This window comes from Carassius auratus, chromosome 6 (genome assembly GCF_003368295.1).
Source record: "Carassius auratus strain Wakin chromosome 6, ASM336829v1, whole genome shotgun sequence".
Classification (NCBI taxonomy): domain Eukaryota; kingdom Metazoa; phylum Chordata; class Actinopteri; order Cypriniformes; family Cyprinidae; genus Carassius; species Carassius auratus.
In genome coordinates this window covers 19,139,139-19,154,144 of record NC_039248.1, presented here as the reverse complement: position 1 = coordinate 19,154,144, position 15,006 = coordinate 19,139,139, and the positions used below count along the sequence as shown (strand labels likewise).

Here is a 15,006-nt window from a genome sequence, read left to right as displayed (position 1 = left end):
GAATAAGGTAAAAAGTAATGGCTCTGAAAACTAAATTGCAACAACCTAGCGTTCATCTTCAGAATATGTAGATATAAAAAAAAATAAAAAATCTATCTTTGAAAGATCCATTAAATTAAACTGATCAAATGTGACAGTAAAGACAAGCTGAGGTAAAGTATGTTACACATGTTGCATTGTTAGATTTTGCACAAGCAGCACAAGTGTTGTGAACATTGATACCAATAAATCATGTTTCTTGAGCAGCAAATCAGCATATTAGAATGATTTCTGAAGTATCATGTGACACTGAAGACTAGAGTAGTAAAGCAGCTGAAACTTCAGCTTTGCCATTACCAATGTGCATTTCATAACCATCAAAATAGTAAACAGAATATCACTGTTTTTTTATACTGTATATCAGATTAAATAAATGCAGCCTTGATAAGGAAGAGAGACTTAAAAAAAAAAAAAAGCAACAGACCAGATTTCTCAGGTAACGATAAGTGAGATGCCTATTCCTAAAAGTTACTGAAATTCACAGAAGTATACAAATAGCCTGTCAGAAAACATGTTACAAAGTCCTCACTTCGTGTCAATTAGGCTATTTTAACAATTTAGAGAGACCACAGAAGGTTTTTATCCTTCACATACAAGACGTCAAAGGCAAAGTGAACTTGCCCAGGTTCCTTTAATCCAATCTAAATTTATCCCAGATGCTGTATCATGCAAGTCCAACTGGCTTCAGGCTGTTGAAGATAATTCAGTACATTTGGATAATCAAGCAAAGCTTCAACATTCCTGTGCTGTTCCTGGCACTGCCAGTTTGCCTCAGGAATCTCAGAGAAATGTAGTGAAACAGTCCACTGAAAAACAGAACGAGCTAAGAAATTCAATAAATAAATGGCTAATCTACAAAGCACCTCAAATTAAACTTTTTACTTTTATAGCTGGGGTAAAGTTTTCCCTAAATTGTACTACCTTGTTTACGACCTTGTATCTTTTTCCGTTTTGTGGATTCAATGTAAATATCAGGGAACAGTCAGCTCACAAAACAGACCTTTTGAACTTCTTTCTGAACACATGTCATCAAATAATTTTTTCATCATCATAATATGTTCTGTCACTTGATGTATGCCTCAAGGTTTGGATGGAATCCAGAACACGATAATGTGTACTTTAACAAAGACCAGAGCAATAAGAAATAATTGTTTAACACATTTTTAAAATCGTAGAAATTACCTTAATTCCCATAATATTCATTTCTCTTATACTATTTAGGACGACTAAACAGTATGTGAGAAATGAAAACTGAATACACTAAGCCAACAGATTTTTTTTATTTTTTATTATGAACTTTTTACTTCGGAGATAATATATCCCACAACCCCTAAAAGAGTAGATTCAACTTTTCGGTCTCAAAAAAGTTCTGAGGAAATTTAGGTTATGCAGGGTTTTTTTTTTTTTAGGCCATATCTCCCAGCCCTTGGTGCTCCACACCCAATTGGCAGATTTTCGGGCATACTTGATTAAGGTCATTCAATTGTTCTGTCTATGGCACTTGTACTAGAACAGCAGGTTCGGATAAAAACACCAATGTGCCAAGAATAACAAACTGGATTCACAACAAATGTTGCAATATGAGGGGAGTCAACTACAAACAAGAAGGTCCTGGTTTCAGTCCTTAACATCTTTACATTATAGGGTTTATTAATTAGCAGAATACACATACATACATACATACATACATACATACATACATACATACATACATACAGACTTAAAAGGAAGTGTAGTACACCTCTGATAAAGCCACAGACCCATGTTTAAGGCTTGAGCTGCTAATGAACCCTAAATCTTAGCATGGTTCCTGAGAAAGTTATGACAGCTCTGCAGGAACATACAGTAAGCTTTGGTAGCTTTAAAGGGAGGGGTGAAATGCTATTTCATGCATACTGAGTTTTTTACACTGTTAAAGAGTTGGATTCCCATGCTAAACATGGACAAAGTTTCAAAAATTAAGTTGTATGTTTGAAGGAGTATTTCTGTTCCAAAAATACTCCTTCCGGTTTGTCACAAGTTTCGGAAAGTTTTTTTCGAGTATGGCTCTGTGTGACGTTAGATGGAGCGGAATTTCCTTATATGGGTCCTAGGCACTTCTGCCGGAAGAGTGCGCGCTCCCGTATAGCAGAGCAGAGACGAGACATTCACTGATCAGAGCGAGAGCGTTGCGAAATGTCACAAAAGAAGTGTGTTTTTGGTTGCCAGGGCAAGACAACCCTGCACAGATTACCAAAAAAAAAAAAACAGCATTAAGAGACCAGTGGATGGAGTTTATTTTTACAGAGCATCAACGGAGTTGTGCAAGTGTTTTTGTTTGTTCCCTGCATTTCGAAGATGCTTGTTTTACAAACAAGGCCCAGTTTGACGACGGATTTGCACATCGTTTAATTCTTAAGGATGATGCAGTCCCAATGAAAAAGGGTCACGATCGTGTGTTGGAACCGCAGGCGGTGAGTAAAACTGCTTCAAATATCTCTGTGTTGTTAATTTAGCTATCGGCGCGTAAGCACATCAAGTAGACAACATGCGATGTTGGCATCAAACTATACTTTCTTCTTGTACAGCTTAAAAAAAAATAGAAAAAAGACGACAAAGTGGAACTTAGTCATTTTCCAAAACCGCTAAGCAAATATATACAGTTTCAGTACATACCACATAGAGATGTTGCTGATGCAGCTCTTGTTCCATTTCAGCCTCTGGATCTGATTCTGGATCATAAATATACGCTGAATCTGACTGTTAGCCATGGTTTGTTTTTCCTTACGGTAAAGTCACAGCTTCCAAACGCTCTCAACGCAAAAGCCTACTGGCGCTCGTGATTCTTTAGCTCCGCCCACACGTCACGCCTCCAGCCGGTCGTGTTTTTCCAGGAAAAATCGGTACAGACTATCTTTCTCTTATGAATATAATAAAACTAAAGACTTTTTGGAGTTATGAAGGATGCAGTACTACTCTATAGGTACTCAAGATTAACAGGATATTGAGTGAAAGCGAGCATTTCACCCCCCCCCCCCCCCCCCCCAAGTGAAATTGGGTGCAACACTGAATTTTCCCATGAGAACTGAATGATCATTCAATAAATCAAAACTACTTTGTACTCCAAGTTCAAGTATCATGAGATGACAAATGTATATCAAGAGAGATAACACTGACAAACCAGCCTCATAAAATACAGCAAACAAGGTAGCCAAAAGAACAAAGCAAAAAAAAAACATGGAACAATAATTTAACACACTTTAAGTCAGTCATGAACCAAGGTAAAGGAACCTTGATGAAAACTAAAAAATAATTAAGCCTAAATCTAAATAAAAAACAGGTGCAAAGGTTATTTTACAGCATGATTTGCCATCATATGATCCAGTAGGAACAACAAGTGACTTTAAGAGCATCGACGAGGGGGGTAAAACAATTTCAGTACATTATTAACCACTCTTACCAATTGCTGAAGTGTGACGGGATCTGCAGGACTCACAGAAATTGTTCTTGGTGAATACACGTCCAAAGATGTGAAAAACCGCACTCAGTCTTTAAACCATCCTCTGAGAAACCGTGTTGTACCAAATCAAAGGCTTCCATTAAATGACCTAACTTAGCATTTTAGCTCCTTAAAGACCTCAGCAATGGCAGGAATTAACTTCTAAAAAAGTCACATGCACCTCAAAATTACAGTGTAGGTGGGGGTGGCCACCAGAGTTTTAGCGGTGGTCACATTCCACCTTATTTAATATTCGTTTAGCTAAACTTTGAGGTAAAAAAGAAAGAGATGCATTTAATGGAGAACATTAGGCATCCTAAGCTGAAAGTAAGAGTGATGATTATTCTTTTCAGATTTATCTACAAGGTCCTTCACAGTTGATAAGTAACCAGAAAAGCACACAAAAACGTTTCGGTCACTGTTGAGTTGCTGAAAAACTACATTACAAGAGACCAAAGTCCACAGCCATTGCCTATAAAAAAAATTTAACTAAAAAATACTCATAAATTCGTGTTGATATAAGGCTACATTCTAAAATTGGCCAACTGTTGTTAGACAAATACACACTCTTTCAAGAAAGTCACAAACAATGTAATCTGTAATAAATATATTAGATAATCTATGTGCATCATAATAACACCACAACATTCACTACCGTTCAAAGGTTTGTGGTCAGTTACGTTTTTATTTTTAAAAGAAATCTCAGAAGTGTCAGCAATTAGATACAACAAAAGTGAACGTAAAGAATTTAACTTTGCTACAAATATTTCTCTGTCAAAAAAATACTATTCTTTTGAACTTTCTATTCATCAGTGAATCATAAAAAATTAATAATAATAATAATAATAATAATAATAATAATAATAATAATAATAATAATAATAAGCAGCAAAAGTTTTCAAAATTAATAAGAAATGTTTCTTGGGCACCAAATCAGAATATTAAAATGATTTCTCTAGGATCCTGTGACACTGAAGACTGGAGTAATGGCTGCCTAAAATCCAGTCTTGCCATCGCATATGTGTTAAATAGAAAACAATTGTGTCAAATCATCAATATTTTTTTAACTGTATTTTTAGACAAACAAATTTTACCTTGGTAAGAATAAGAGAAAGCAATTAAAATCAAACCGACTCTAAACATTTGAACGGTGTGTATACACAGCTGTAGTAGTAGGTAAAGGATCTATAAAATTATAGGCTTTAACTATAGATTGTAATTTTAGAATTATTAAATTTGGACACATGAAATTTAGTAAGTCAAACATTTATGTGATAGAACGTGATAAAATGTATATTTAATTTAAATTAAATGAATGTGATTTATAATTTCTGGTATTTATAATGTGCCACTTTGTGCATGTAGTCATAAGACGGATGCATAGCTCACATTCTTATGTCAGTGAAAAATGTGGGAGAGGGTGGGAAAAGTGCACTCATTCTGTCCTGTTCTGCCCTTCAAATATGAAAAGTATATTACTCACAAATACTTACTATGACTTTTGAAAGACAATACTGGATGACCTGATTTCATCAGCTGTGGTTTTTGGTCTAAAAAGTTAACTTACCGGTTTTAAAAATATTAGCAAATCAGTTGAGACCTGTCCACAGTGGGGAAAATATTTATTTGACCCCCTGCTGATTTTCTAAGTTTGCCCACTTACAAGGAGATTAAGGGTCTGTAATTTTTATGGTAGGGTAGTTTTTTTTTTAACAGATAGAGACAATACCAACCAGAAATTCTGAGAAAAAAACAAACACATTATATAAAGGTTAGAAATGTATTTGCATTTCAGTGAGTGAAATAAGTATTTGATCCCCAAGCAAAACATGATTTAGGACTTGGTTCAGAAACCCTTGTTGGCAAGCAGAGAGGCAAGATATTTTTTGTAGTTGGTCACCAGGTTTGCACACATCTCAGGAGGGATTTTGATCAACTCCTCTTTACAGATCCAATCTAAATCCTTACGGTTTCTAGTCGTTTAGCAACTCGAAGTTTCAACTTTTTTTTTTTTTTTTCCTAGGTTTGAGGTCTGGAGACTGGCTAGACCACTCCATGACCTTATTGTGCTTCTTCTTGAGCCACTCCTTTGTTGCCTTGGCCTTACGTTTTGGGTCATTATCATTCTGGAACACACATCTTTAGTGTTCTGTCTGAGGGATGGTGTTTCCCATGTGCATATAACCAATCTGTGGGAGCCAAGTTTTTTTTTTAGCTGGTTGGAAGGGGATCAAATACTTTTTTCACTCACTGAAATGCAAATCAATTTCTAACCTTTATATAATGTGTTTTTTCAGGATTTTTGGGTTCATATTCCTTAAAATAAACCTACCATAAAAATTACAGACCCTTCATTTCTTTGTAAGTAGGCAAACTAACTAAATCAGCACAGGGTTCAAATAAACATTTTCCCCACTGTAACTCAATTTGCATAGGTTAAGCCATAGTGTAAAATGTTGGTTTATCTTTAAAATATGCTAAAATAATTTCACCTTCAAACCAACAAATATACCTACTTCCCTTTAAACAGCTCTTTCTAAAGCCTGTGAAGCATGTCTAATGACAAACTACAGTGATGTCAACAAACAAAAGTCAGCTATAAACAACAGCTGATGACCAAACTAAGATAACCTAAATATTCTGGTGCCCTGTGCTAGATGAAAATTGTATTCTTCTATACCAAGTAATGTATATTTGTTGTTCATACTGTGTATAAGTGTAAATCTTGCCTGCTGTCTGTTTCGGCCACTATTACAGTACCTGGACCAGAAAGAAATCGCTTTGCTTGCCTTTCCCGTCTTTAATATCTGTACTTTCTCCTCAAACAGCATAACTTGCATGTTACATCATTGTAAGAATCAAATGATTCCAGCAAGGTAAAACTTTAAGAAAAACATTCTTGCGTTGGCCGGGAATCGAACCCGGGTCAACTGCTTGGAAGGCAGCTATGCTAACCACTATACCACCAACGCTTAACAAGATCCTGCAGGACATACTCCACAGACATGCTAAAAGAAATCCTATGATATGGAAAAATGCCTTGAAACATTAATTGAGGAATATGAGTAAAGTAAATGAAATTTTAGTATAAACAATTTCTCCCAATAAATAAATAATAACAATATTTAGAGTAAACTATGTTTTGTTATGGTAAATAGACTTTTAGTTAATATTCATCCCACAAAACGATTTACTAAGTATCGTGTATACTTTATATATAATAAATAGTATATTTTATCTGGCTTTACAACATATAGTTTCAAAAATGTAATGATTTTGTATACTACAAAGCTTGTTAAACATTAGTCTCTCTCTAACAATAATGCCCAGGTTAGGTGAACAATCCTGTCCAACTTACCTTGGTTATAAGAAGAGGTTCTCTGTGCTCCAGTCCACCTCGGAGGGTAAAACCCCATGGTGCTCCCCCAGCAAGGGTCACATCCACCTCTTTCCATCCCTCTCCATTACCATGATGTTCCTCAAAACTCCCAGATCTCTGCGTACTGTAAAAGATCCTGTGATCCCCTTCAGGGAAGCCAGAGTCTATAGGGTATTGGTCGATCGTACCCATTTCATACACAAGCTCTCTCCCAAAATAACACAATTTGTAGTCTTTTGTGGTTTTTTCCCACTTTTAAACTGATTCCAAAATGAGTAAATAAAAAAGTAACATCCTACATAGTCTTCCAGATTAAAAGCAGCTGTTGATGTTATTCCACATGAACATCTCTTGGTTACCACGATGCCTAGTTTTCTCCAGTGAACTAGGCGCTGTCCATCATTTATGACCAGTGTTTAATAATAAAGTGGAGTGTAAATTTACAAAAACTTACAGACGTAACGTTATATATGTTTGTTTCAATTCTCGAAACAAACAGCGATCAACCGAAATGTGTCGTCTTGTTTGTTTATGGTTTAAAGAACACCTTTCCTTAAGTTAGCATTAGCCAAAGGATTCAGTTTAAGTTTTACTCGCCATCAAGTGTTTCCCGAATTAACAGGATCCCTCAAGTGTTACTTATTATTAAAAAAAAAACGCTCACTGACTGGCTGTCGATAACGCAACTGCCCGGATTCGAGTCGTAAATCCGAATTACAGATTAGCGTCAGTCACAAAGCTTTCGCTGCGTTCATACTGAAGGTTACATCCGTCCGATCTTGTGTTAAGTGCGTGTGAGAGCTAGTCAGCTAACCGCGAGTCTTACTCCATCAACAAGTGGATCAAACACCGCACTTTACATCTCTTCCCTCAGCCAGAAGTTTTCCCACTGTTGTACGAACCGAAACAAATAGGTTTCCCTTTAGGTTTTTATCATAACACAAAAAAGTACAAAAGAGGAGATACAAAGGCTGAAATGCGGGATGGCAGAAGGCTTATCTGTTGTATGGATTACGCTTACCTCCATCTACCTTGTGCGAGCCTCATCAAAAATGACCAGAGAGCAGCAGCGACCTCTACTGTTCACTGTGTGTGCCCGCACTAATAAGCACTTTAAAGTAGGCCTAATTTAACGTGTGTTTAGATGTAATTTATCTATCGAAATAGTTAACAAACAGTTCTGAAAGGCTTATATTTTTAAAGAAATTTAAAGGGTTATTTCTCAAAATATGGTAAACGAATATTATGTCCCTTGATCGTTCACTCTTCCGTGACTGCAGCACACCTGCAAAGCGTTAGCACTCGTTAGCTTGTCATTAGCGTTTTCTTTTCTCCTCTCCTCTCCTCTCTCACGCTGCACAAGGTCATCAAACAACCGCAGTGAGAATATTTCATCAAGCACGGTGAGTAATGGCTTCTCCTACAATTGTTATTTGCACCTCTTGCCACATGTACAGTTTATCTATCTCTGTCGCTGATGAGGGATTCACATGTGATAAATGCAGGGAAACAGTTAGGCTGACAGAGAAGATTTCAGAATTAGAGACACGCATCCAAACTTTAATTGAGGACAGTAAGAATGTTAGGGCTCTAGATATGGCTTTGGATGCGTCTAGCTCAGGGATTCCTGTACATTGTCCGGTTCCAGCAGAGCCCCTGCAGCAGGGCAACTGGGTGACGGTGAGGCAGCGTAGTCGTGGGTCAAAACACCGCTCTTCTGTTCCGATCAAAACATTAAACAGGTTCTCCCCACTCAGTGATGCACCCACTGAGAAACCTGATGAAAGTGCTCTAGTTATTGGCGATTCTATTGTACGGAACGTGAATATAGAGACACCAGCCACCATAGTCAAATGTTTACCGGGAGCCAGAGCGCCTGACATCTTGGCAAATTTAAAAGTGCTGGCTAATGCTAAACGTAAATACAGTAAGATTGTTATTCATGCCGGCGCTAATGATGTTCGACTTCGCCAGTCGGAGATCACTAAAAATAACTTTAAAGAGGTGTGTGAACTTGCAAGCACGATGTCAGACACTGTAATATGCTCTGGTCCCCTCCCTGCTTACCGTGGTGATGAGATGCATAGCAGATTGTCATCACTCAATGGCTGGATGTCTAAGTGGTGCCCACAGAATAACATAGGTTATATGGACAATTGGACGAGCTTTTGGGGCAGACCTGACCTGTTTAAAAGAGATGGTCTTCATCCCTCCTGGGGTGGCGCCACTCTTCTGTCTAGAAATATGGCAAATAGTCTTAGTGTTTATACTTGACTAACTGGGGCCCAGGTCAGGAAGCAGACAGACTGGCTAAACCGACCGTCTGCTAGCTGCCTCCCGTCACAGAGGTCAGTTAATTCTCAGCACATAGAGACTCTTTCACCTAGATATCACACTATAGAGACTGTGTCTGTTCCACGAACTAGAAAATACAAAAAACGTCCAAACCAAGTTAAGGTTAACAATTTAATTGAGGTTCAACAAATAAAAAACAAATGCAATATGGATAAACAAATGATAAAGATTGGCTTATTAAATATCAGATCCATTTCTACGAAAACACTTTTTGTAAATAATATGATAACTGATCATAATATAGATGTGCTCTGCTTGACAGAAACCTGGCTAAAACCTGATGATTACATTATTTTAAATGAGTCCACCCCCCAAGATTATTGTTATAAACACGAGCCGCGTCTAAAAGGCAAAGGGGGAGGTGTTGCTTCAATTTATAATAACGTTTTCAGGATTTCTCAGAGGGCAGGCTTCAAGTATAACTCATTTGAAGTAATGGTGCTTCATATAACATTATCCAGAGAAACCAATGTTAATGATAAATCCCCTGTTATGTTTGTACTGGCTACTGTATACAGGCCACCAGGGCACCATACAGACTTTATTAAAGAGTTTGGTGATTTTACATCCGAGTTAGTTCTGGCTGCAGATAAAGTCTTAATAGTTGGTGATTTTAATATCCATGTCGATAATGAAAAAGATGTATTGGGATCAGCATTTATAGACATTCTGAACTCTATTGGTGTTAGACAACACGTTTCAGGACCTACTCATTGTCGAAATCATACTCTAGATTTAATACTGTCACATGGAATTGATGTTGATAGTGTTGAAATTATTCAGCCAAGTGATGATATCTCAGATCATTATTTAGTTCTGTGTAAACTTCATATAGCCAAAATTGTAAATTCTACTTCTTGTTACAAGTATCGAAGAACCATCACTTCTACCACAAAAGACTGCTTTTTAAGTTATCTTCCTGATGTATCCGAATTCCTTAGCATATCCAAAACCTCAGAACAACTTGATGATGTAACAGAAACTATGGACTCTCTCTTTTCTAGCACTTTAAATACAGTTGCTCCTTTACGCTTAAGAAAGGTTAAGGAAAACAGTTTGACACCATGGTATAATGAGCATACTCGCACCCTAAAGAGAGCAGCCCGAAAAATGGAGCGCAGCTGGAGGAAAACAAAACTAGAGGTATTTCGTATTGCTTGGCGGGAAAGTAGCATATCCTACCGAAAAGCATTAAAAACTGCTAGATCTGATTACTTTTCTTCTCTTTTAGAAGAAAACAAACATAACCCCAGGTATTTATTCAATACAGTGGCTAAATTAACGAAAAATAAAGCCTCAACAAGTGTTGACATTTCCCAACACCACAGCAGTAATGACTTTATGAACTATACGATACTATTAGAGATAAAATTGCAACCATTCAGCCGTCAGCTACAGTTTCGCATCAGACAGTGCACTATAGACCCCCTGAGGAACAGTTCCACTCATTCTCTACTATAGGAGAGGAAGAATTGTATAAACTTGTTAAATCATCTAAACTTACAACATGTATGTTAGACCCTGTACCATCTAAGCTCTTAAAAGAGGTGCTTCCAGAAGTCATAGGTCCTCTTCTGACTATTATTAATTCCTCATTGTTATTAGGACATGTCCCCAAAACCTTCAAACTGGCTGTTATTAAGCCTCTCATAAAAAAGCCACAACTTGACCCCAGAGAACTAGTTAATTATAGACCAATCTCGAATCTCCCTTTTCTGTCCAAGATACTAGAAAAGGTGGTATCCTCACAATTATATTCCTTCTTGGAGAAAAATGGTATATGTGAGGATTTCCAGTCAGGATTTAGACCGTATCATAGTACTGAAACTGCTCTCCTTAGAGTTACAAATGATCTGCTCTTATCATCTGATCGTGGGTGTATCTCTCTATTAGTTTTATTGGATCTTAGTGCTGCGTTTGACACAATTGACCACAACATTCTTTTGCATAGACTTGAACACTTTGTTGGCATTAGTGGAAGTGCATTAGCATGGTTTAAATCGTACTTATATGACCGCCATCAGTTTGTAGCAGTGAATGAAGATGTATCATATCGATCACAAGTGCAGTATGGAGTACCTCAAGGCTCAGTTCTAGGGCCGCTACTCTTCACGCTTTATATGTTACCCTTGGGAGATATCATCAGGAAACATGGTGTTAGCTTTCACTGTTATGCTGATGATACGCAGCTCTATATTTCCTCGCAGCCCGGTGAAACACACCAATTTGAAAAACTAATGGAATGCATAGTCGATATAAAAAATTGGATGACGAGTAATTTCTTACTGCTAAATTCAGAAAAAACAGAGGTGTTAATCATAGGGCCTAAAAACTCTACTTGTAATAACCTAGAACACTGTCTAAGACTTGATGGTTGCTCTGTCAATTCTTCGTCATCAGTTAGGAACCTAGGTGTGCTACTTGATCGCAATCTTTCCTTAGAAAGCCACGTTTCTAGCATTTGTAAAACTGCATTTTTCCATCTCAAAAATATATCTAAATTACGGCCTATGCTCTCAATGTCAAATGCAGAAATGTTAATCCATGCATTTATGACTTCAAGGTTAGACTACTGTAATGCTTTATTGGGTGGTTGTTCTGCACGCTTGGTAAACAAACTACAGCTAGTCCAAAATGCAGCAGCAAGAGTTCTTACTAGAACCAGGAAGTATGACCATATTAGCCCGGTCCTGTCCACACTGCACTGGCTCCCTATCAAACATCGTATAGATTTTAAAATATTGCTTATTACTTATAAAGCCCTGAATGGTTTAGCACCTCAGTATTTGAATGAGCTCCTTTTACATTATACTCCGTTACGTCCGCTACGTTCTCAAAACTCAGGCAATTTGATAATACCTAGAATATCAAAATCAACTGCGGGCGGCAGATCCTTTTCCTATTTGGCGCCTAAACTCTGGAATAACCTACCTAACATTGTTCGGGAGGCAGACACACTCTTGCAGTTTAAATCTAGATTAAAGACCCATCTCTTTAACCTGGCATACACATAACATACTAATATGCTTTTAATATCCAAATCCGTTAAAGGATTTTTAGGCTGCATTAATTAGGTAAACTGGAACCGGAACACTTCACATAACACCGTACTTTCTACATCATTAGAAGAATGTCATCTACGCTAATATTAGTCTGTTTCTCTCTTATTCCGAGGTCACCGTAGCCACCAGATCCAGTCTGTATCCAGACCAGAGGGTCACTGCAGTCACCCGGATCCAGTACGTATCCAGACCAGATGGTGGATCAGCACCTAGAAAGGACCTCTACTGCCCTGAAAGACAGCGGAGACCAGGAGAACTAGAGCCCCAGATACAGATCCCCTGTAAAGACCTTGTCTCAGAGGAGCACCAGGACAAGACCACAGGAAACAGATGATTCTTCTGCACAATCTGACTTTGCTGCAGCCTGGAATTGAACTACTGGTTTCGTCTGGTCAGAGGAGAACTGGCCCCCCAACTGAGCCTGGTTTCTCCCAAGGTTTTTTTCTCCATTCTGTCACCGATGGAGTTTCGGTTCCTTGCCGCTGTCGCCTCTGGCTTGCTTAGTTGGGGTCACTTCATCTACAGCGATATCGTTGACTTGATTGCAAATTAAAACAGACACTATTTCAACTGAACAGAGATGACATCAATGAATTCAATGATGAACTGCCTTTAACTATCATTTTGCATTATTGAGACACTGTTTTCCAAATGAATGTTGTTCAGTGCTTTGGCGCAATGTATTTTGTTTAAAGCACTATATAAATAAAGGTGATTGATTGATTGATTGATTGATGTGCCAGACACGAAATAAATATTCAGGAAATGCTATAAAAATGGCATCATTCTGTAAGCTAACATTTTAACCCTCTCAAGGCAGGCGTTGCTGATTTGCAACAGTTAAAAACTAACTACCTTATTACTCCAGATGCATATTTTATGTATATGGAGTACTAAAAACTTGTTCCTAAAACTTAATTTGAGCTTGAGAGGGTTAATAATAATAAATAGTTTGATTCGAATGTTTTGCACATTTGAAAACAACAAGTAAAATGTGTAATTTATTTAAAAAGCGTCCACTGTTAATTTACTGTATACGTGCATCATTGATTTGACACTTTAATGTTTGTTTTAAATATTTTTACATTATAAATGTATATTTGGTGCAGTATATTATTGCCTTTTTGATCTGTTATGTGCTATCACATAATTTTGATCCATCTTCAAAATAAATCTTTTATGAGAATTTGTAACTTGAAAAACATAAATCAACTATAGCGAATAATGTATTCTCACAAATCTCATGTAGTTTTATGGAGTCATAATAAAAATCATGAATTAAAACATGTAACATGACATTGCTCCCAGAGAGGGCACTCATGGTTACCTTTGCATTGATTCCTCTGTCCTGTTCATAATCGTTTCATGTGAAAACAAGCTCCCAGTGGACAGTAGATTCACTTTGTTTTTCTTTTCTTCTTTGCCAGATGGTTCTTGTACAACAACTGTCATGCTGAAGTAGCCTACTCTAGTCTAATTCTGAAAGCAAGATATGCCTCAGAAGTGGATTATTAAAAGGCATGCAGACAGAGCGGCCCACGTTCTTGGGAAAAAAACATCAGCTTTGTGCTTGCTAAGGCACAAATACTTAATTTGGATCAATGCAGAGAAAAATAATCAGCTGTGCTGCTTGCAAAGCAATCCTAGAGTAAGACAATCCTCTGTTCCTGCCAGAGGGAACACACACTCTCTCTGTTGTGCCTACATTATAAATCTAATACAGTCTATTGGCAGCTCAGTCTACCTGTTAAAGTGTACTGAGATGCTATTGTAGAAATTCAGAATTCACAGTCAGATAAAAACATAAAAGGGTGGTCATCATAATAAAGTGTTTACATTTTTAGTTAATTTCATATAGCACCTTTATTTAGGTTATACTTTCAAACTCAATTAAAGCTCAGCATGTGTTTGTTAAATATGAAATAAACAAAAAAACGATGAAAACATACTGGATTGCCACATGAATGAAGCGAGCAATGAAGATTACTATTACAGCACCAATATGACTCATTCAATTATTTATTTTTGAAGACTATTAGTGATGATTGCTTCCTATAAAACAGACATATGTGGTTAATTAGCATGAATATTGCACTTGAATATGAATATTGCGTTATTGGACTTATGCATTACTGGAAAACGCCAAAGAAACTATCACCTGTTTGCGATTTATTTGTCATCTCTCAGAAAATCTCAGTTGGTCTAAGATCAGGAGTATCAAGAGAGGGTCCTTCACATGGCTAATGTATATTAGAAGTTAGTTTTTTACAGCACTGGGTGAGAAAAGCAAACAAGCAAGCCTATCTACAGTAGTTTCATTGTCAATGACAGCCAAAAAGCAAAAGAGCATTTACACACTCAACAACAGGTCATTAGAGTCCTCTAAACCAGTAGTTTTTCTCATCAGCTCTCCCCATGCTGGCATAAAAAAATAGTTCTGCAAATTACCTAAATTACCACATGAATTACCACATGAACAAGAAGGTATTATTACATTAAGATTAGAAACTGCTTATATATTTACGTCAGAGTAAATAAATCAGGTTCTACATGCACACTGGAAGTCTGGATGTGGGTTGATTTTCAGGGAACACGCAAACTGGTAAAATGTGTATCATGAGATGTGAGAAGTGAGATGGGTGGAAGACTTAAATGCAATGCTTTCATTAAAGACCTTTTACACTTTTACTATG

At 37.2% G+C, this 15,006-nt stretch overlaps 1 protein-coding gene and 1 non-coding gene across 4 annotated transcripts in view; both read right to left on the bottom strand.

Annotated features, from left to right (window-relative positions):
* shroom2a (shroom family member 2a) overlaps positions 1-7,916 on the bottom strand; it is a 46,724-nt gene extending 38,808 nt beyond the window's left edge. For 2 of the 3 annotated variants that reach the window (XM_026264733.1, XM_026264745.1), the window contains exon 1: positions 6,876-7,915. In XM_026264733.1, the coding sequence (XP_026120518.1) occupies positions 6,876-7,088 (213 nt within the window). In that variant the 5' untranslated portion in view covers positions 7,089-7,915. Of the gene's footprint in view, positions 1-6,875 lie in introns of all 3 variants that reach the window. The other variant, XM_026264741.1, reaches the window with a different exon arrangement.
* Positions 6,418-6,489, bottom strand: trnag-ucc (transfer RNA glycine (anticodon UCC)). The gene has a single exon. It is a non-coding gene; the product is annotated as a tRNA-Gly (tRNA).
* Positions 7,917-15,006: the final 7,090 nt, after the last annotated feature.